This window comes from Protomyctophum bolini (genome assembly GCF_963924005.1).
Source record: "Protomyctophum bolini genome assembly, chromosome: 12".
Taxonomy (NCBI): Eukaryota; Metazoa; Chordata; class Actinopteri; order Myctophiformes; family Myctophidae; genus Protomyctophum; species Protomyctophum bolini.
The window spans coordinates 18577241-18599499 of record NC_137873.1 but is presented as its reverse complement, the minus strand read 5'-3'; the positions used below and the strand labels follow the sequence as shown (position 1 = coordinate 18599499).

At 43.0% G+C, this 22259-nt stretch overlaps 1 protein-coding gene across 1 annotated transcript in view; it reads left to right on the top strand.

The window, feature by feature from the left end:
* Nucleotides 1-233: 233 nt before the first annotated feature.
* LOC308325890 (phosphatidylinositol 4,5-bisphosphate 3-kinase catalytic subunit alpha isoform) overlaps nt 234-22259 on the top strand; it is a 34748-nt gene continuing 12722 nt past the window's right edge. Inside the window, exons 1-17 of the mRNA XM_080778642.1 lie at nt 234-492; nt 1582-2002; nt 3788-3997; nt 5856-6106; nt 6766-7011; nt 8013-8098; nt 8699-8804; nt 9631-9783; nt 11503-11637; nt 12004-12128; nt 12509-12590; nt 13218-13382; nt 17027-17130; nt 17864-18035; nt 18775-18881; nt 19902-20023; nt 20841-20919. Coding sequence (XP_080634768.1) covers nt 1651-2002; nt 3788-3997; nt 5856-6106; nt 6766-7011; nt 8013-8098; nt 8699-8804; nt 9631-9783; nt 11503-11637; nt 12004-12128; nt 12509-12590; nt 13218-13382; nt 17027-17130; nt 17864-18035; nt 18775-18881; nt 19902-20023; nt 20841-20919 — 2495 coding nt within the window. The 5' untranslated portion in view covers nt 234-492; nt 1582-1650. The remainder of the gene's footprint in view (nt 493-1581; nt 2003-3787; nt 3998-5855; nt 6107-6765; nt 7012-8012; nt 8099-8698; nt 8805-9630; nt 9784-11502; nt 11638-12003; nt 12129-12508; nt 12591-13217; nt 13383-17026; nt 17131-17863; nt 18036-18774; nt 18882-19901; nt 20024-20840; nt 20920-22259) is intronic.

Genomic DNA, 22259 nt, shown 5'->3' with positions numbered 1-22259 from the left:
TACTGGAGTTGTGTAGCTACTTTTGTCCAACACCGGTGGACTCTTTATTTTATGTAATATAGTATTTTCTACACTGTGGTATGGTTACGGTATTGCTACTTTTACTTTAAGTAAAAAGAGTACTTTCTCCACCAGTAGGTGGTGGGCGGTCCGTTAGGTTATGATGAGCCTGATGCTGCTGCTGCTACGCTAGCCGACGCTGTGTGGAAGCTAAGCACTTCGCTAGCATTGACACCGCTTGTGTTTATGTGGGGAATGGAATGGCACGATGATGATGGACAACAACACGATGGAGCTCCTTTACAAGCGTCTTCCTCAGCGATACACTGACAGTATCATCAACAGCTACCGTTAGAGGGATCAGGGACCGAAGACAGGGGCCCTTTGTCGTGGGGTGTCCCCTGCCCTCCCCGGTGCGGTGGTCCCCCTCAGCCGTGTGGATGGACGCGAGCCCAGCGACGCCCGGCGGTCCAGAGGTCTAGGACGGGACGGGTACCTCCTCCTCCTTCTCTAGCTAATGCTAATGCTAAACGCTCCAGCTGTCTGCATAGTATTGGCGGCTAACCCGGCTAGCTGCTCTCTGCTAGCTTGGCTAGCTGGCTGGCGTTACATTTGGGTGGTTTAGTGTTTTTTTTTCTGCTTGTGAAATTATGTGTCGAGACTGAGTCAGCTTCATATATCCACAACATGGTTTGCGAGATATTATATATATAAATATAGTTTTGTGCATTTTACTGCTAAAATGTAGTGCTAAAATGTAGCTTGTGTTTGTTGCACAGTTGAACTTGGGGGAACATATCTAGCATGTCCCATATTTTATCAAGGAGAGGGAACAGGAATGCAACATGATAGCATGTAGTGTTAGCCGCTGATGCTAACCACTGTTAGCTGGTTTGTTTACATTGTTTCGTATCCGTTTCATGCCACATCTGTATTGATAGTTTACACGAACTGACGCATATGCTGCGTACTTTGGACACACGCTGGAATACAGTTTAGCGCCGTACTTTACCAAATCGGATAGTGTTTATATTTAGTTTTTATTATTTATCCTTTATGACAGTTGTTAGCGTTAGCTAACTTTAGAATGGACGTGGGGACGTCCCCTCCTTTATGGGCAGTTGGATCATTAGCAAAGTTAGCAATGACATTTAAAAATGGGCATATCATGTGTTTGTTGTTGTCACCAGTGTCACACCTGCCACTTTATACGTCATACACATTTTTTTTTGGCTAACATTATGTTGTAAGTGGGGTGGGGGGTGTCTAATGTTAATGCAACCAAGCTAATGTAATTTACATTACAACACACTCACGCCCAGGGGTATCCTTCCATTTCTCTCTATAAAGTAACCAAGGTATGACCCATCCTGATGATGATATTTGGTTACTTTGCATGTACATTCTTTTTCTGCTGTCATCGTGCAAATCTGCCTCCACTCTAATCATGTTTTAGCATAAACATCTTGCACGATTATAATCGGGTCACTGGCTCTGATGTAATAATAATCTCTCTCTCTCTCTCTCTCTCTCTCTCTCTCTCTCTCTCTCTCTCTCTCTCTCTCTCTCTCTCTCTCTCAGTGGATAGACATTACTCAAGCTAATTACCAGGCGTTGTGCTGAAGACAACAGACTAGCGGCACCACCACCATGCCTCCCAGGCCGTCCTCGGGGGAGCTATGGGGGATGCACTTGATGCCCCCCAGCATCCAGGTGGACTGTCTGCTGCCGAACGGCATGATCCTGACGCTGGAGTGCCTCCGGGAAGCCACGCTGATCACAGTCAAACACGAGCTGTTCAAGGAGGCGCGGAAGTACCCGCTGCACCACCTGCTCCAGGAGGAAACCTCCTACATCTTCGTCAGCGTCACCCAGGAGGCGGAACGGGAGGAGTTCTACGACGAGACCCGGAGGCTGTGTGACCTCCGGCTCTTCCAGGCCTTCCTCAAAGTCATCGAGCCAGTGGGCAACAGGGAAGAGAAAATCCTCAACAGAGAGATTGGTATGACGATCATATGATCAATGCCATTTGGCTATTCTGAGTGGCCAAAGAGCATTGACCACGCCTCCAGGTCTTTAGTTTACTCAAGTTAGGGAATAAGACCTGGTACTTAAGACACACAAAATACAGCCCCTTATGTCCAAAACATCAGGATTTAAATTCAAAAGTAGCAGATCTACAAGCTGAAATGGATATTTTTGTGTGACGCTGTACTAGTATGATCAAGTAGGGTGTTATTTTACGAAAATACACAAAGTTAGAATATTGAGATAGGAGGTTTCTACCAGATGGCAGCGATATTGTGTTGGGGATTTTAGTCCATTATTATGATATGACATGCTGCCTTTCAGATCCAAATGGTAATGAAAGTGCATGCTTTTTATTAATATTATTTTTATATTATTATTGGGTTGGTGCCCCAATCTCCATCCTCCGTGAGGAGGAAGCCCAAAAGCCTTCGATGAGGCCTTTAGGAGGGCCATTCGAGCCACAAGCCTGCAGTACCACCGTTGCCCAGGTGGAGCCTGCAGAACCATTGCGGCTCAAGAAACCACCACTCCTGAATGAAGTGTCTGGTGCTGGGAGTCTGGTGCAACGCACAGGTTCTGGCGGTACTCCTGGTAAGAGCAGGAGTGAACCTGGTGAGAAGTAGGAGGGGCCTGGACAGGAGTCAACACACAGAGCCTAGTCCCTCCACATGCCAGAATTGTGCCTCCTAGTCCCGGCAGAGTAGTTCCGGAGTGGTTCCAACGGATTGTGTGGCCCTGGTCTTTCCCTAGTGGGTCTGATTGAAGGTAGATAGTAGACTAGATACTGGGACGTAAGTTGGTACTTGATCACCCCGGTTGGGTCACCCGAGTGAGGGATATTATGTTCGCGAGACCCGAAACCCCGATGACCTTGGGATACATCACTGAGGATACGTCCCAGGTGCATCCAAGCGATGTATTTTCGTTCGAAGGCCAAGCAAAATAAATTATTGGACTCTGGTTGCCGACCGAAAAGTCAAAATCCGACCGAGTCACTCAGACCAAAAAGGTCTTTATATGGATATATATGCAGCCCAACAAAACGTAGCCTACACCTGCCCAAAGCCAAAGTTTTTCAAGTTGTTTAACGACGTACTCGACTTAAGCTACTACGAGTAGCTTAAGTCAGCTTCTCTGTCCCGGAGAGCACGACTGGTGGATTGACAGTTAGTTGACGTTACTGTGTACTGGTTTGTCTTGCGCTGATTTGAATTAAAACACACACGTGGATAAAGAAGAGGGAAAAGTAGGAGCTGTTTTAAGTGCATTGAGTGTCGCGCCTTAATATTCCAAGAGACGAGACTTTTTCTCTCACACTCTACTGCAGCCGCAGTCTGTAGGGAACCTCTCTCTCTCCGTCTGTCCACATGTATGTCTGCCTGGCTGGGTCGGGTCTCTCGGAATGTAACAGATTTATTTTTTATTTCGGAACAATGTTTTTTGGATCCATGAAGAGCTCTACTGTGTAGTGTGTGTGTGAGCTAGCTAGCTAACGTTAATGTGTTTTTTGTCTTTTAACCTGTAGCACTAGCTAGCTATACTCGGGAAAATATTGAAGTTATTGAAAAAGAAGCCTATCCATCATTGCCGTAGGGAAAAAAACAATATATAATAAAATAAAAAATATATAATAAAATAAATTCCCTACAGACTCAGCCCAAAAATGACAGCCAACCGGAGACCAATCATTTATTTTGCTTGGCCTAATGTTGTTATTGACTTGACATTAATTCTGCTCTCTCCTGTCATCCCACAGGGTTTGCCATCGGGATGCCCATATGCGAGTTTGATCTGGTGAAAGACTCTGAGGTGCAGGACTTCAGGAGGAACATCCTGAACGTTTGTAAAGATGCTGTGGACCTCCGAGACGCAAACGGACCCCACAGCAGAGCCTTGTATGTGTACCCCCCCAACGTGGAGTCTGGAGTGGAGCTGCCCAAGCACATCTTCAACAAGCTGGACAAGGGTAAGATTCTAAAAATGTTATCTAAATCTTAATGGATCATTCAGTGATTTGGGTGATTTGGAAAACCCCCCTGTCTGCCCCGGTAACAAGATGTGCACAATCATGCACTACAGTGGGGTGACACGCGACAGGCCAACAGCACATACACCAAGACCCGCCCCCGCTCGATCATGATTAGCGGAAGGCCCCTCTCTATCCTGATTGGATGAAGGCTGTGCCACCTAGCCAAAGTTTTACCCCCAGGGGTTAAATGTTGACAGGGAGGAACTCCTTATATGGTCAGCACACTATAGTAGGGAGGATTATCATAACAAAACAAAAAAATATGTGATTTTTGAATTAAGTGAAATCACTGAATACGTTCTTTTTCTTCATAAAACGGTTAAAGGTATTTAACCGTTTTATGTCAAATGTCAGTCAAAATGTAAGATTGAGTACAAATGTTCGCTTTAAAAAAAACTGATTTCCACACATTTTCACTATATAAAAGAAATTGCTACAAGCACTAGAAGAAGTGACGCACTATGAATTTAAAAGTTAAAATATGGAGATAAGAGGTTTTCTGACTGACGGTAATGATATAGGGCTTACACAGCGGTTAAATAGAAATGATATAGGAAGGATAGTGCACACTGTCACATCCAAGTGCTGAGGTGCAGGACAAACAACAATACATGGAATGCAAATTAAAGTTAAATGAAAACGAAACATTAGATTACTTAGACATTAGATTATTTCGTGGTTTTTCTGGTGGTGAGGCCCTTGACATTGAGTTGGGGCACTGACAGGCCTTGGTTTTCAACGGTACTGGGGATGTCCCGAAGGGGAAATTCTCATGATTCACATGATCTTTCCCCAGCTATTGCTACTTGTGTGGGGAAGACTGCATACAGGCTGTCGTCTTGTTACCCAACAGGATTTATTTGTGTACATGTGTACTTCTGCAGAAATAAGATACAAACTAGATAAAATGCCCCTCGCGGCACAGGTCTCCACCAGGGCAGGTCAGGTTGTGGCCACCTGTTGGTGTCGCTATAACAGGCCAATGTGAAAAGGGTGGGATATATTCCTCAGCCTACTAGGAAAGTCTGTGAAAGATTTCACGTAAATTGCACGCTGAATTCATGATTTGAGGCTTATTGTTCAAAATGGGCCAATCCTGCAAACTTTGAAAGCCAATGTTGGCCAATTAGGATGGAATACGATATATCGGAAAGATCCGTCTTGAACACATGACTATAGAGATAGTTAGATAGAACGTTTTGCGGGATTTTTGGACAGAATCTGGAGGAGTAATATAAAAAAAGGTGTTTTTCTTGGTGGCGCTATAACAGGCCGTTGTGGAAAATTTGGGGCAGAGGTTCATCATTGGCATCCAGGGAGTGTGCGTGCAAAATTTGGCACCGACCGGGTTAGCAGCTTGCCTGCCATTGCTGGGGTTATTGAGTTTGACAATATCGATCGAGTTTCAGTATCCAGCACTCTGGTCTGACATTACACACAACCTCCTCCTCTCTCCCTCCCCTTCTGCCTCTTCCTCTCTTCATTCCTCTCCCTTCTTAGTCTTTTCTTACATATCGTTGCTGTCGGGCAGAAACCTCTTATCCAAATTCCAACTTTTTGTGTTTTTGTTTTTGTAAATTAACGCCCTACTTGATCATGCTACAGCATCACACAAGTATCAAAAGTAGCAGTTCTACAAGCTCGAAACGTGGCACGAAGTGGAGCTTGTAGATCTGCTACTTTAGATGTTCACGAATCTTGAAAAGTAACTGTTTTGGATTTACATATGAGGTTTCCACCCGACAGAGACAATATATTTGACGTACAGTACATGCATATATTTGTCTCTCTGCAGGACAAATCATCGTGGTGATCTGGGTGATCGTGTCGCCTAGCAACGACAAACAGAAATACACCCTGAAGATCAACCACGACTGCGTGCCGGAGCAGGTGATCGCTGAGGCCATCAGGAAGAAGACGCGCAGCATGCTGCTGTCCCATGAGCAGCTCAAGATGTGCGTGCAGGAGTACCAGGGAAAGTACATCCTCAAAGTGTGTGGCTGTGACGAGTATCTACTGGAGAAGTACCCCCTGAGTCAGTACAAGGTAATATAATCCTATTCTCCAGAGAGATCTCAGCCTTAACGTCATCCACTCAACCTAATTGCAGAAAGCAGCCTGACATTTATGACACGAGATTGAATTTTAATTCGACATCCCGGTGAAAATGCGCTGATGCAAGCCTGTGACATACGGCTCATATATACGATATACTCACAGCATTAATACAAAAATGCAGTTATAGTTCTGCTTCACCTCAGTGCCAAAGATGATGGTACTTGCAACTGTGATACTCCCAACAGCCAATTTCACAATAAACTTGGAAATGGAATCAGAGAGAGAGAGAGAGAGAGAGAGAGAGAGAGATTCACTCTCTTTATTTACTCTGGCAGTAATTTAGTTTAGTTTAAGTTTACCACAGTAGGCAATTGGTGCCCCCAAGCTAGACCTTTTATTGACCCTGCAGGGAAAATTCAGTTTCAGGTCCACCTTAGGGGACTACCTCAGGGTCACTTTGATAAAGGACCAGGAAGATCTTCTGTTTACAAGATGGCCTCTCTGCCCACTCTGTTACGGTGGGCGGTGGCCCATCAAAAACAAAGTACTTGGGCATCTGAGGTGTGCTTGGCATTCGTTGCTTGCTTGAAAGATAGTCCTAGTGTCGTTCATCGTATTTGTTGTCCACCCCCACCCCCCTCCAACAGTACGTGCGTAGTTGCATCATGCTGGGCCGGATGCCTAACCTGATGCTCATGGCAAAAGACAGCCTGTACTCCCAGCTGCCCATGGACACCTTCACCATGCCGTCTTACGCCCGCCGCATCTCCACCGCCACGCCCTACATGAACGGCGAGTCGGCTACCAAGTCACTGTGGACTATCAACGGAACGCTCCGGATCCGGATACTGTGTGCCACCTACGTCAACGTCAACATCAGAGACATCGACAAGGTACGGCTTACAAATAGTTCAAAACAGTGTGTTGTGCACATCCAGTTTGTCACTGGTTCTGGACACACAATGACAGTTTAAATCCCCCCAGCAATAGTAGTTTGGGGGGGGGGGGGGAATGAAGAAAGAAAATAGTACCGGTAGTTAATATAGCATCACAATCGTTTTAAGCGCTTTATCCATTTATATGTTGGCTATTCATTTTTGAGTGGTGCAACCACTCCTACAACCAGCAATGTCCGTGTACCTGTGTCTATGAGCACGAGTATGTTACTTATTTATACCAGTGGGGGGCGCCAGAAACAGAGAGAGGGGTAGTGCTGTGTCTCTAATGACAGAGAGAGAGAGAGAGAGAGAGAGAGAGGGGGGGGGAGGGTGGAATTGCACCACTCAGTTCACACGTGTGTGATTTTTATTATAACAGATGTATAAGCTCACAGCACGCCACTTCATGCCACTCTGCGAGCTTGTACATCTGCTATTTTTTAGAACTTTGGAAAAATATATACAGAATTTTGAATAATCTTAAAAAAAGTATTCTCGGGGTCCCTGGGACATTTTCATATGGGGGTCCACGTTAAAATGTACATCAATTCGGGGGTCCTTGAAAGTTTGAGAACCACTGCATATGGGACTGGGATTTTAGAAGTGAAACCTAGTAATACTGATTACTGACTTGGTTTCTGCTATCAATTGTACTGAACGTTGCGCTGAACGTAATTATCAGAAACCGTCAATACGGTTGAATTTCTACAATGAATCTTTTGTTTCCTTCTGGTTCATGGAATTCCGCACAGAGGGAATCAATGTCTTGTCTTCTGGTTTAACTTAGCAAAACAGATGGTTCATACAGATGTCACTCATAAACCAATTTTCCTCTTCTTAGTATTATGAAATGTGTTCTCAAAAAACAAAACATTAGAATATAAAGTGTTTTGTGTGGAGTATCAGAATTGGATTCCATCAAACTGAATGTCCTTGTCCTTGTGGTTGGCTTTCAGATCTACGTCAGGACAGGGATTTACCACGGTGGGGAGCAGCTGTGTGACAACGTTAACACTCAGCGCGTGCCTTGCTCCAACCCCAGGTATGTTGCTGTTGAGCCCAGCCTCATTTATGTCTTCAAGTAGAGGTTCACCGATACAATTATTTTTCTATACCGATTATTACTGGTTATTTGTCGATATCGAGTACTTATCCGATACCAATGTGTAATTAAAAAAATAATCGAGGACAGTGGTTCTCAAAGTGCGTCCCTCAGTGTTCTTTGAGTGGGTTTCAAATTGAACCCTCACAGGTGAAACAAAATGCACCCTGGTCCATTAGGTAACATTTGTACATTCTCAGCGTTATGGTTATGAAAAGAAAATGTTTGAGGACCATTCTGTTCTAGGAATAAATACATATTCAATTAATAATAGTTGGATTGCAGCTCCAAGTTAGTTAAGAGGATGAAACGGTAGCATTACAACAAGTTAAGAATTACAAAAATTACTATTTTAAAAATAAATATCAAGCGATTAATTGCATGGTACTGGAATGGCATAGACTGGCTGATACCGATGCCAGCATTTTGCACTATTGGGCGCTTTTTCGATAATGGTATCTGTAGAACAACTCTGTCTTTAAGCCTCCGCCATCGTCGTGACCGTCTCTCAGGTGTGATATTGTGTTTTTGTGTTGGCAGGTGGAACGAGTGGCTGAACTACGACATGTACATTCCAGACATCCCCTGTGCAGCCCGCCTCTGCCTCTCCATCTGCTCTGTGAAGGGCAGGAAAGGAGCAAAAGAGGTGAGACCAGACAAGTAGCTCTATCAGGGGTAAACTGGACACCAAGGTTTGCCCTATTGCCGGCCTGGGGCTTGTAAAAAATAAATAAGTAAAGTGTTTTCTTTTGTCCCAGGGGCTGGGAAGCAACCTCCCTTGCTTCACTATTCACACAATCTAAAGTACTGTATAGGTCAATGAACACGATTGAACGTCCTTGCAGCTCTGTTCAGAGCACCCTCTCTATATATATCTTCCTTGCTCTCTATCATTCTGACTATTCAATAGAAAGTACTGGTATGTTTTGTCCACCTACTTTGCCTACTGAGTGTGGTGAATGTGTTTCTATGGTAAAAGAAACACATTGTTGATTTTTGTTGTCCTAGAAAACTGCAGACAAGCATAATATAACATGAATACAGCAATTTCACTTCCCCCAAATTAAGTTCTATAGCAGGACTCAGTTTTGTGTGTTAACAGACTGCACATTTATGTGCAGAGTGAGATTTTGAGATAAAGACGCTAGACAGTATTTGCACTAACATCAAACTGTATACAACCCGATTCTACAGAAATGCAGCATCGCTATAAAGAGTAGGCTAATGAACCAGCAGATGTGAGGAGAGTCTCTCTTGTAAAGTACAAGCATTATTTATTTTGACAATTGGTATCGGGCATTGTCAGTAATTTCTTTGCATTTCAGTTTTTTGTCATATCTTCCCCATGCAACTCTTTTGTTTACAAAGCCTAAAAGCCACACAATTAAATTGTTCATTTCAATTTGACAGCCCTATGTGCTTTTTTTCATCATTTTGAATCCATACGTGTCATTGGTGTGTGTCCCTTCCAGGAGCACTGTCCGCTGGCCTGGGGCAACATCAACCTGTTTGACTACACACACACGCTGGTGTCGGGGAAGATGGCTCTGAACCTGTGGCCCGTCCCCCATGGCCTGGAAGACCTGCTCAACCCCATCGGCGTCACAGGCTCCAACCCCAACAAGGTCAGAGGTGTTCTCAGACCCCCTGGTTGTTGTTTTCCATTCATGAGTGTCAATTCAGCTGTTGAGAAATGTTCATACAATTTCAAACATTGTCAAAATGGGTGGAAATAGCAGACCTACAAGCTATGCTATTTGTTGTGAGATTGTAGAGCAGATGACCACATTAAAACAAACATACCTGATAACCTTCTTATCGTCATTGGCAGTCACTTCTATTGAAGTTATTTGTTTTATAATGTTTGTTTAAGAAGCCCAAAGACAAACAAATATAATTATTATGTAATGCAATTTCAAGATCGTGACAGCCCTACAAACGGCTTAACCAGAAAAGTTGGCAATAGATTGTGGATGTAAGCACGCACGCATGCACAGAGGTTGACATTAAAATCGATTAGCAAAATTAAAAAACATACAGTAGCTAAAACAGTTATGAACAACCTCGGAGAACAAGTTTTCCAGTCTGTCTCTAATGCAGTGGTTCTCAAAGTGAGGTCCGGGGTCTGCTATTTCTTTTTTTTCTTTTTGAAAAAGTGCTTTAAAATCTTCTCTTCTGCGGTGGTCCCTGGCACAAAGCCTTCTCAGATAGGGCTGAGCGGCTAAATATATATCAATTTGGGGGTCCTTGGCACAAAAAAGTGGTCTAATGGCTCTTTAGCACTACATAAACTAAGCGAACGGTGTAATAAAACATAATTCTTAGGTTCTGGGGGTTTCCATACGGTGTGGCTGGGTCGCAGATGAGCTTCAGATCTAAGAGCACACAACGCGTCATCTGTTATTCGTTTAGCTCAGTCGTTAGAGCACTCACCTCTTGACCACAAGGTCACAGGTTTCGCGGGCATCGCCAACTCAGCGAATGAGTAGCACGGCTTGGGTGTGGCAAGTCGTGCGGTAAGTATACTGGGAGCTGATGATAGGTGTTGCGCTCAACCACAGCAATCCATCTCCCACGGGTCTAGCGCACTGCGAAACAGGGATGTACTCCCGTGCTCTGGCTGATGCCGACAATAAGCCTGTCTGACCTACTTACTACTACTATTACTACTTATTAGTTTTATATAAAATGGTTCGTTTATATAGCACCTTTTATGCAAAGCGCTTTACAATCATGTGCATTACATTCACACACAAGACGGCAGAGGAAATCATGCAAGACACCAACCTGCTCTTCAGGAGCAATTAGGGGTTCAGTGTCTTGCTCATGGACACTTCGAGTAACACAGTGGGAGCCCGGGATCTACCGTAACCGGAAACCTTCCGGCCACTCTCTTCCTCCTGATCCACTGATGTGATATACCTGGAACGTTTCTGGTTGTGGAAGGTTCTTGGTTACCCTTTGTAGTGGGAAAAAAAGCCATAACATGGACCACAGTGGGAAGCCACAAAGTTTCACATTTCTGAGAGTCACTTATAAATGATTCACTGATACAGTACCTCTGTGCCATGTACTTAATGTGCCATTATTTTGGGGTTCTCAAACTTTCATTTCAAGGACCTCGGTTTGGTTACCGGTATTTAGTTTGTCCTGCATAATGCATGTTTTGTTGAGGGTGTCTACTGTTGTATACTATTTTTCATTATTGATGGTGTTCCTCTGTTAGCCTGTACCTACAGTGTTTTTCTTGCCCTGTAACTGTAACTGCTGTACTGCCTCTGGAGACTGAATTTCCGTCTTGGGGTCAATAAGTTATTTTCTTAAATTTCCTTTCAAACATCCAGGAAACGCCCTGTCTGGAGCTAGAGTTCGACTTCTTCAGCTGTCCTGTCAAGTTCCCTGACATGGCGACCATCGAAGATCACGCAAACTGGAACATCTCCAGGGAACTGGGCTTCAATTACAGCCACACCGGTTTGGTAAGGCCTAGCAAACGTGTGTGTGGTGTGTGTTTTGGGTGTGTGCGTTTTCATCATAACAAGGTGTGTGTGTGGTCTGCGTACGCACACATATGCATGTGTGTGAGCATACCTTTAAAGATAATTCATTAAAATTTTGGCATTTTAGCAGACACTTTTATCCAGAGCGTCTTAGAGTATATTTCATGTCTCCTTATTCCACCGATGGTATATTTTAAGTAAACAGTGCAAAGAAACTAGGACACCAGGTAAACATCAAACCTAGCACCTAAACAACATTGTGTCTCAATAGCAACCCACATGAAACTATGATCTAATTATAATATTGGCAAAGATGATTCATTTGTTGTGGTGTTATTTTTCCAGAGTAACAGATTGGCACGTGACAACCCTCTGACGGACAGTGACAATGAACAGCTCCGTCTGATTTGTAACAGAGACCCTCTGTCTGAAATCACAGAGCAGGAGAAAGACTTCCTATGGAGACACAGGTACAGTATGGCTGTCTGCTTGTTGAAAGTTGAGCACTACATCGATTCCTCCTCTATGCCAATTTAAATACATGCATTAAAAGGTCATTATAAATATGGAAACTATTCAGATTTTCATTGCGTCTTTGAACAATGTATTGGAAAACAATTTGTTAAAATGATCTGATGAAAATTATTGGTGAATTGCCATCATTCATGGGACACACAGAGTATTGAATATCAGTGTTGTAACACTTTTAAGCTCCTCTGTTATAGGCTGACCAAACTGTTTTAACTTACAATTGCTCATCCAAATAATATACAAAGTGAAATTGTGCAGACATGCTTTCATGTGGATGTTTGTATTTTCAACTATTCAATCTCTTCATGTCTTATTTCAGACACTACTGTGTCAATATACCAGAGATTCTTCCCAAGATCCTCCTGGCGGTGAAATGGAACTCCAGAGATGAGGTTGCACAGGTGGGGCGTCTCACGTTTCTGCTACTGACACAGTTACATTGTTGTATGGCACTGCTCCGTTGAGTTCATGTTAGACCAGGGGTCTTCAACAGGGGGCCGGGGACCCCTAGGTGGTCCTCAGAGGTATTGCAGGGGGGCTGCCAACTCTTTGTGTGAGATTATATTAACCACTTGAACCCTCACATCCCTATTCTGAGGGGAACATTAGTCGGAAATAGCAGATGTGCTATTTTTGGTGTAGAGGGAAGCAGACCAAGTACAGAGCCAGTATTGATGGTTTAAGCAGTTAAATGTCTGAAAACACACATTTATCATGAATCCAATATGTAGTGGGGGTCCTGCTTCATCTCTCTCTCAGCTAAGGGTTCCTGGGCCTGACAAACACTGAAGACACCTCCCTGTGTTAGACATTACTTTACATTACCTTGATACCACTCCGATAACACATTTATTAGTAAACACTTTCTAATAGATTCTAAAGTAGAGTCCCGACGGTTGTGCGCTTTTAGAGCTGCTATGTTTGCTGTTTGCGGTTACATACCGTATTGTATATAGGGTTAATATACAATCCTAGTCATTCTGTAATTTCTGTTCATTCTAACCAGGTGTGTTTTGTTTTATGTCCAGATGTACTGCCTTCTGAAGGACTGGCCTGCCATTAAGCCAGAGCTCGCCATGGAGCTGCTGGATTGTAACTTCCCCGACCCCATGATCAGAGAGTTTGCTGTGAAGTGCCTTGAGAAATACCTAACGGACGACAGACTCTCACAGTTCCTCATTCAGCTGGTTCAGGTGTGGGACAGGTTGCACCGTTACAACATGGCCTTCATTAACCCATTTGACCCTTGAAAGCCTATAGTGTTACTACGTTGTTATACTGTGCATTTCAATCCGGGAAAGCATCTGTGCTATTTTAGATGTATATAGCAAAATGTATTAACATTTTTCAGAATTTATATTGGGATTTAGAAGGATTTAAATGGGTTAAAGCAAGTAAGCCACACAACGGAGAGCTTAAAAACAGCTGAGATTAAATATTAATGATACAAAGCTTGTCCATTTAATAAGGGATGCACAACTTGGCATATTTTTACTTGCGCAAGCAGAGCGCGCAAGTAATAGTTTCGCTTGGTCTCTTCGAAGTGAAGCCAAGTTTTCTTCAACGGTAAATCTGTGCCTGGTTTGCTGGGACTAGTTACAACATTACGTCATCCTTGAGAGAGTACATGGTGTGTATATGATGTAATGTTACAAGTTACAAGTTACAAGTTACAACATTACGTCATATACACACCATGTACTCTCTCAAGGATGACGTAATGTTGTAACTAGTCCCAGCAAACCAGGCACAGATTTACCGTTGAAGAAAACTTGTCTTCACTTTTTGGAACCAAGTAACCACAGTATACTGCTAATCAAATTACAACTACATACTCTGTATGTAGTTGTAACTAGAACTGCACTCTGCCGAGTGCATACTTGCTTGTTGCACACTAGTAGGCCATAAATGGCCTACTAGTGCGCAAGCAGAGCGCGCAAGTACTTTCGACCGCTGGAAACTATCACATCTCAGTATCTCTGTGAAGGAACGTTTGAAATGTATAATCATTACGTGTAACTATTTGCTACCTAACTACTTTTTTACAGAAAAATGAATCATTGATATGTGATGAAAAAAAAGGTATATAAACTGGTATATAAACTAAAATATATTATACAGTGTAATTATTTTATTACTTATTGTAAATTGTCAATTGTTTTAAATGTATTTCATTTTGTACTATAGTGATATTAATACTAAATCATGATCAGAGTAATATATGTCTCTAACTTCAATTTCTGTAATAATACTTTCAAATTTGTTGAAATATACATGATCTAAAATACTTCCGAAATCTGTAGTTGGATTTGTATCTCAGTGATGACGTAAGAGAAATGGTCATCTGTGTAATCTGGTCCCACCAGATACCACATTACGTCATCGTTGAGAGCTGGGACCAGAGTACACGGTGTGTATATATATGTATGACTAGCTCTCAGTGATGACGTAAGAGATATGGTCATCTGTGTAGTCTGGTCCCAGCAGACCAGGCACAGATTTACAAATTACAAATCACATTACAACTACATACAGAGTATGTAGTTGTAATTTGATTAGCAGTATACTGTGGTTACTTGGTTCCAAAAAGTGAAGCCAAGTTTTTTTCAACCGTAAGTCTGTGCCTGGTTTGCTGGGACCAGTTACAACATTACGTCATCGTTGAGAACTGGGACCAGAGTACATGGTGTGTATGGGAAGCACCCTATGATCCGACGGACCATTGCTCCGAAGGAGCATTGGTCCGAGGTGCGCTGGGGGTCGGGAGAGGGTGGGTGGTTAGGTTTAGGTGTCTGCCCCGGGGGAGGTTAGGGTTAGGGTGAGGGTTTGAGGTAGGTTGTCGATCGGACCAATGGACCGTCGGCATATTGACGCGGACCCGGTGTGTATATGACGTAATGTTGTAACTTGTAACTAGTCCCAGCAAACCAGGCACAGACTGTATGTAGTTGTTCTAGTTACAACTACATACAGAGTATGTAGTTGTAATTTGATTAGCAGTATACTGTGGTTACTTGGTTCCAAAAGGTGAAGCCAAGTTTTTTCAACCGTAGGTTTGTGCCTGGTTTGCTGGGACCAGTTACAACATTACGTCATCGTTGAGAACTGGGACCAGAGTACATGGTGTGTATATGACGTAATGTTGTAACTTGTAACTTGTAACTTGTAACTAGTCCCAGCAAACCAGGCACAGACTTACGGTTGAAGAAAACTTGGCTTCACTTCGAAGAGACCAAGCGAAATGATTACTTGCGCGCTCTGCTTGCGCAAGTAACTACATACAGAGTATGTAGTTGTAATTTGATTAGCAGTATACTGTGGTTACTTGGTTCCAAAAAGTGAAGACAAGTTTTCTTCAACGGTAAATCTGTGCCTGGTTTGCTGGGACTAGTTACAACATTACGTCATCCTTGAGAGAGTACATGGTGTGTATATGACGTAATGTTGTAACTTGTAACTTGTAACTAGTCCCAGCAAACCAGGCACAGACTGTATGTAGTTGTTCTAGTTACAACTACATACAGAGTATGTAGTTGTAATTTGATTAGCAGTATACTGTGGTTACTTGGTTCCAAAAAGTGAAGACAAGTTTTCTTCAACGGTAAATCTGTGCCTGGTTTGCTGGGACTAGTTACAACATTACGTCATCCTTGAGAGAGTACATGGTGTGTATATGACGTAATGTTACAAGTTACAAGTTACAAGTTACAACATTACGTCATATACACACCATGTACTCTCTCAAGGATGACGTAATGTTGTAACTAGTCCCAGCAAACCAGGCACAGATTTACCGTTGAAGAAAACTTGGCTTCACTTCGAAGAGACCAAGCGAAACGATTACTTGCGCGCTCTGCTTGCGCAAGTAACTAGAACAACTACATACAGTCTGTGCCTGGTTTGCTGGGACTAGTTACAAGTTACAAGTTACAACATTACGTCATATACACACCATGTACTCTGGTCCCAGTTCACAACGATGACGTAATGTTGTAACTGGTCCCAGCAAACCAGGCACAAACCTACGGTTGAAAAAAACTTGGCTTCACTTTTTGGAACCAAGTAACCACAGTATACTGCTAATCAAATTACAACTACATACTCTGTATGTAGTTGTAATGTGATTTGTAATTTGTAAATCTGTGCCTGGTCTGCTGGGACCAGACTACACAGATGACCATATCTCTTACGTCATCACTGAGAGCTAGTCATACATATACACACCGTGTACTCTGGTCCCAGCTCTCAAAGATGACGTAATGTGGTATCTGCTGGGACCAGATTATACAGATGACAATTGACAATTTACAATAAGTAATAAAATAATTATACTGTATAATATATTTTAATTCAGTTTATATACCTTTTTTTTCATCACATTTTCTGTAAAAAAGTAGTTAGGTAGCAAATAGTTACACGTAATGATTATACATTTCAAACGTTCCTTCACAGAGATACTGAGATGTGATACTTTCCAGCGGTCGAAAGTAGGCCACTAGTAGGCCATTTATGGCCTACTAGTGTGCAACAAGCAAGTATGCACTCGGCAGAGTGCAGTTCTAGTTGTATATGTGAATAGTAGTTACATTATTGGTCGTTTTGACTTAGTGCTGATTAGTTGGCTATTCACTATGAATTGAGAGAACTAATTGGTGCAATAAAATATTTTGTTTCCAAAATGCAAGTATTGTGCTAGACATTGTGTTGTGTGCAGCCCTACCGCTAATGGCATTTCAAGTATGTCCCACAGACGCATGCTGATTTGTCCCTCATTGGCTTCAGTGTGTTGCTTGTGAGCACAGCATTTTACAGCACATCCTTTGTTGCCTGTACCCAGGTCCTGAAGTACGAGCAGTATCTGGATAACCCGCTAGCACGCTTTCTGCTGAAGAAGGCTTTGACCAACCAGCGGATAGGACACTTCTTCTTCTGGCATTTAAAGTGAGTCAATGTCACATTCCGTAGCTGCGTAAGCAGCCATACGAGTTGTTTATGTTCATGTTGAAAAGGTCGGCTCGTGTGAATGTCATCCGACAATCTAGTTTCAGGTCCGGTTGAGCCCGTTGGAAGTGTCATTGCTCTGTGGAAAATGCTGACCTCAGTGTTTTTTAACACAGCGCCCGTGTGTTGTGAGGACGTAAACACTCTCTCCTCCGTGCCTCCCTCTAGGCCTTTTTGATTATTTTCTTAACGATTATGCCATTGATTACTTTTTCAATTTATCAAATCAATATTTTCTTATCTTTTATACATGAGCGAAATGACTTGAATGTGGTTAATCTATTAGTCTGATTAACCACTTAAACCCCACGGTGTTGCACAAAATGAGCAAAAAATGGCTGATCTACCAGCTCACAACGGTGACATTGTGATTGCACAGCGCATTGTGAGCTTGTAGGTCTGCTATTTCTTCTACAGAATTTTTGAGGGGCACTAGCCCCTCCTATATTCATCTATAGTGTAGATTATTGTCCTAACACAAACATTAAATACCATTGACAATGAATGGAGAAATTACGTCATATGTGTCTGAGCAAATCGATATGTTACGTCATAATTATGTAGAATGATAAGAGCTTCACACGGGTGTGAATTATTTTTCTATTTAATTTGTATTAAAATCGATTCACCAACTCATCAATCGATTTTAATTTGATTAAATTGTTCCATGCAGGTCGGAGATGCACAACAAGACGGTGAGCCAGCGCTTCGGCCTGCTGCTGGAGTCGTACTGCCGGGCGTGTGGCATGTACCTGAAGCACCTGAGCAGACAGGTGGAGGCCATGGAGAAGCTCATCAACCTCACCGACCTGCTCAAGCAGGAGAAGAAGGACGAGGCCCACAAGGTTGACACACCCCACCACCACCCGTCACAAAACATGTCACCCCCAGCTGAAATAAAATGTTTTTATTTTATTTTATTGGCTCATGTACAGTACAAGCTACAATGCTTCATGAGCTATTTTGAAATAGCTGCCTGGTGTATGAAATGGAGCGAAAGTGGTTAAAACATTATATTAATAATGTAATAACATATATTTTGCTGGGGAGCCCTTGAAACTCCCTCAGACGACTTGAAGCTGTTTTTGTACACATTATTGTAAGCAATGCACAATCTCGTACTGTGCGGAAATCCCTACTCAAGCCAATGTCAAGTACGTCAGATAAAAGTTTTATTTAGAGCTGCCAATGTCAATGTTCAGCGACAACAACTGCATATTGTCTGTCGGGTAGAAACCGTTACTTTTCAGCATTCAAATTCAAAAACGGCAAAAGTAGCAGATCTACAACTTCGATCTTCTACTTTTGATGCTTTTGTGGGATGCTGCAGTATGATCAAGTAGAAAACAAAAGAATAGAATATGGAGATAAGAGGTTTCTGCCTGACGGCAATGATATGTATCCTCCCAGTGTGCCATGTGTGGACCAGTAACTGATGTAGCCTGGCTAATAATCCTAACTAATATCTAATATCACACTGTCGTAATCCGCCGGCAGTCAAATTGGTTTTGCCAACGACTGATTCACGTCTGGCTTATTAGCCAGGCTAAAACTGATGAGCTGTGCTGTGCTGTGGTCTCTCAGGTCCAGATGAAGTTCCTGGTGGAGCAGATGAAAAGACCCGACTACATGGATGCACTGCAGAGCTTCACCTCCCCCCTGAATCCTGCCCATCAGCTGGGAAACCTTCGGTACAACAAGCCACACACTTCGTAAACCCCATACGTTGAACCACTTAATTCTTTCTCCCTCAACAACCCGATCTCTTCCACAAAAATAGCAGATCTATAAGCTCGTAGATGACCGTTTTCTGGATGTTAGTTGGTTAACCACAACATTATGTGTTTGCCCGCTCAGATGATGCCTATAACCTTCTGCTTTGAACGGCAGTTTCTTTTTAAACCATATACAGTATGGCTATACGAGTCCCTCAGGGCTCTATACTACCGGTAGTATATTTTCTGTTATTGTGGTGACTGTGTGACAACTTGTGAGCTTGTCGATTTGCTATTTTCAGCGAAAGCTTTCCCCACATATGGATGCTGTAGACTAGGAAGAAGAACAGTACTAACCATGCACTCTGCAACCTGATTAACACCCCCATCACCCAGGATGAAGTTCACCGTCCTTTCAATTAGTAACACCTAGCGCCCAGGACGAAGTTTTATCAAAAAGACGGAGGTTATTGATATCAAAATCGATCGCATCGCTCCACAGCCTGGGAGCGCCTGTTGCGTCGATGTTGCGTAACACTAACAGTGGGACGTCATCGAAAATGTCCCCCCCCCCCCCGTTTTGCTGACATATAATGTATGAAACAATTTTACTCATGTACTTGACTCGAATGAGATCTAATAAATAAAATAGTGTGCTATATATATGTAGCAGGTTCTAGCACAAAAACATTAATAATTGTAAAAGGATTTATGATCCAACCTTATGAGACCTGAATGTGCAAAATGTCCTTTGATATGTATGAAGCAGTGTCGCTTTTTGACAGAATTTTTTGATTTAGTTGCAGTCAATCTTTTGAATAAAAAATTTAGTTGGAGGCGCATTTTAGTCATCGATACAGATCCCATCATTGATCCTGTCGGGGCTTTTTCAGTTTTCTTTCAAAGAATTTATTTGTGCGACTCCCTTTCGTTTTGCGTGACAACCTTTTTTTCTGCCCTAACTCCCTCACCACATTGCATGGTTTGGTTTTCCAGCCTGGAGGAATGCAGGATGATGTCGTCGGCCAAGCGGCCACTGTGGCTCAACTGGGAGAACCCGGACATGATGTCAGAGCTACTCTTTCAAAGCAACGAGATCATCTTCAAAAACGGAGATGGTGAGCAGCTCGGTCTCTCACACACCAGTGAACGTGGAAATCTGCTATTTTCACTATTTTAGAAACATTTTGCTTTGTGACACCAGGGTGAAAGTGGTTCATATAATAATAAAACTTTATTTGTATAGCACCTTTCATGACATGAAATGCAGCTCAAAGTGCTTTACAGAGGGGCACGGTGACACAGTTGTTAGTGCTGTCGCCTCACAGCTAGAAGGTCCTGGGTTCGATTCCCGCTCGGTGCTGGCGGCGTGTTTCCTCCTCCGTCATCAGTGCCCATACCTGAATGTGTATGGTAGATAGTAGATGTGTCATCAGTGCCCATACCTGAATGTGTATGGTAGATAGTAGATGTGGTGTTTCCTCCTCCGCGTCATCAGTGCCCATACCTGAATGTGTATGGTAGATAGTACATGTGCTACTTCTGATGCTTTTGTGTGACACTGTAGTATGATCACCACGTAGGGCATCAATTTACGGGGGGGAAAAACCCACAAAGTTAAAATATGGAGATAAGTTTCTGCCCGACATCAAAGTTATCTACACTTTTGCACACGGTTCCTCAACCTGTTATCGACACTGCATTCTCACTGGAGCTACTCAGGGATTCTGCCGTTCCATAATCCATACATGATGACCCAACTGAGGACGTTTATAATGCATCACACACCTGATCAAAGAGCTGCTTATCATCTGAGACTTAACTGAACATGACCTCTCTTTTTTCTCATTCTCTCCCTCTCCCCTCCCTCTCTGGCTCTCTCACTCTCTCTCTCTCTCCTCTCTCCTTTCATCTGTCTCTCCGCCCCTCCTCCAGATCTGAGGCAGGACATGCTGACGCTGCAGATCATTAGGATCATGGAGAACATCTGGCAGAACCAGGGGCTTGATCTCAGGTACCTGCTGCTGCCTCCTCTTCACACACTGACATGAATAGTGAATGGACCTCATAACCCCTGTGCACATTAATAAGCAGTTCTGCTATTCATTAAACATGAAGTCCATCGTCCTCTGCAGTCCACATAACTCCACTCAGGAGAGGGAGAGGGAGGGAGGGAGGGAGGGAGGGGGAGAGAGAGAGAGGGAGAGGGAGAGAGAGGCTTATGTAAGTCAGTAGTTCTCGAACCTTTTCCATGTCCATGGACCCCCCCAAATTGATAGATATTTGGCAGCGAAGTTGAGCAAACCCCCATCTGAAAATGTGTGTTTGTGCCACTGGCACAAAATGTTTGTACCAGTGACCCCCATAAGGGCATTTCACTTTTCAAAGTGTGTGTGTCCCTGGCACAAAACATTTTCAGATGAGAGGGTCCGTGGCCAAATTTATATATCAACTTGGGGGTCCTTGATATGAAAAGGTTTGAGAACCTACGTGACGTCCATGGGCTCAGCGAAGAGACGTGTGTGTTTTAGAGTGTTATGTAGGTCACACGCTCAGAGTACGTACACCTGGAGGGACAGGAGGCAGTTGGAGCACAATGATTGCAGTTTGATTATGTTTACAACAGACTTTCTGTCCCAGGAGACTTTTTTTTATGCTTAACGTCGGATCAGTGTAGAACGTCAACAAGGCCCTGCCCTTGGTTTCTTGCTTACTAGGTGCATATTATCACTGTCTGGTGAAAACCTTGTATGTAGTTTCTATCGGGTAGAAACCTCTCATCTCTATATTCTAACTTTTTTTATTACGTAAATGAATTCCCTACTTTAGAATATACTACAGCGTCACACAAAAGTAGCAGATCCATAAGATCATGACACGTTTTACACTGAAAAGTAACAGTTTTGGACATATGAGATTTCCACCCGACTGAGACGATATGTTCTGTGCATTAATTGGCTGAGCTACCAGGCACCCCCCACAGGAGACATTTTGACATGTCATAAATGCTTAAAGGGATAGTTCAGATTTATTTACCGTATATTACCAAATAGTAGCCCGGGCTGTTAATATGCAAAATCGATTCGGACCTAGGCCGTTATTTGCCATAGGCTGTTATTTATTTTTGCACCGGCCTGCACAAGGCCATTATTTGTTTTAGTATATACATACAGTAACATGTAGTGCAAATATTGTCTGGAACTGGTATTACCGTAATACTAATAAAAAAAAACAAAGCTACAGTACATACAGTAAAGCGTTTACAAGTATACTGTACAAAACAACATATAATGGGCACAAAGGGGGCCATGTCCACATACAGTAACAGCGGGACAGACAGACAGACATGATCTG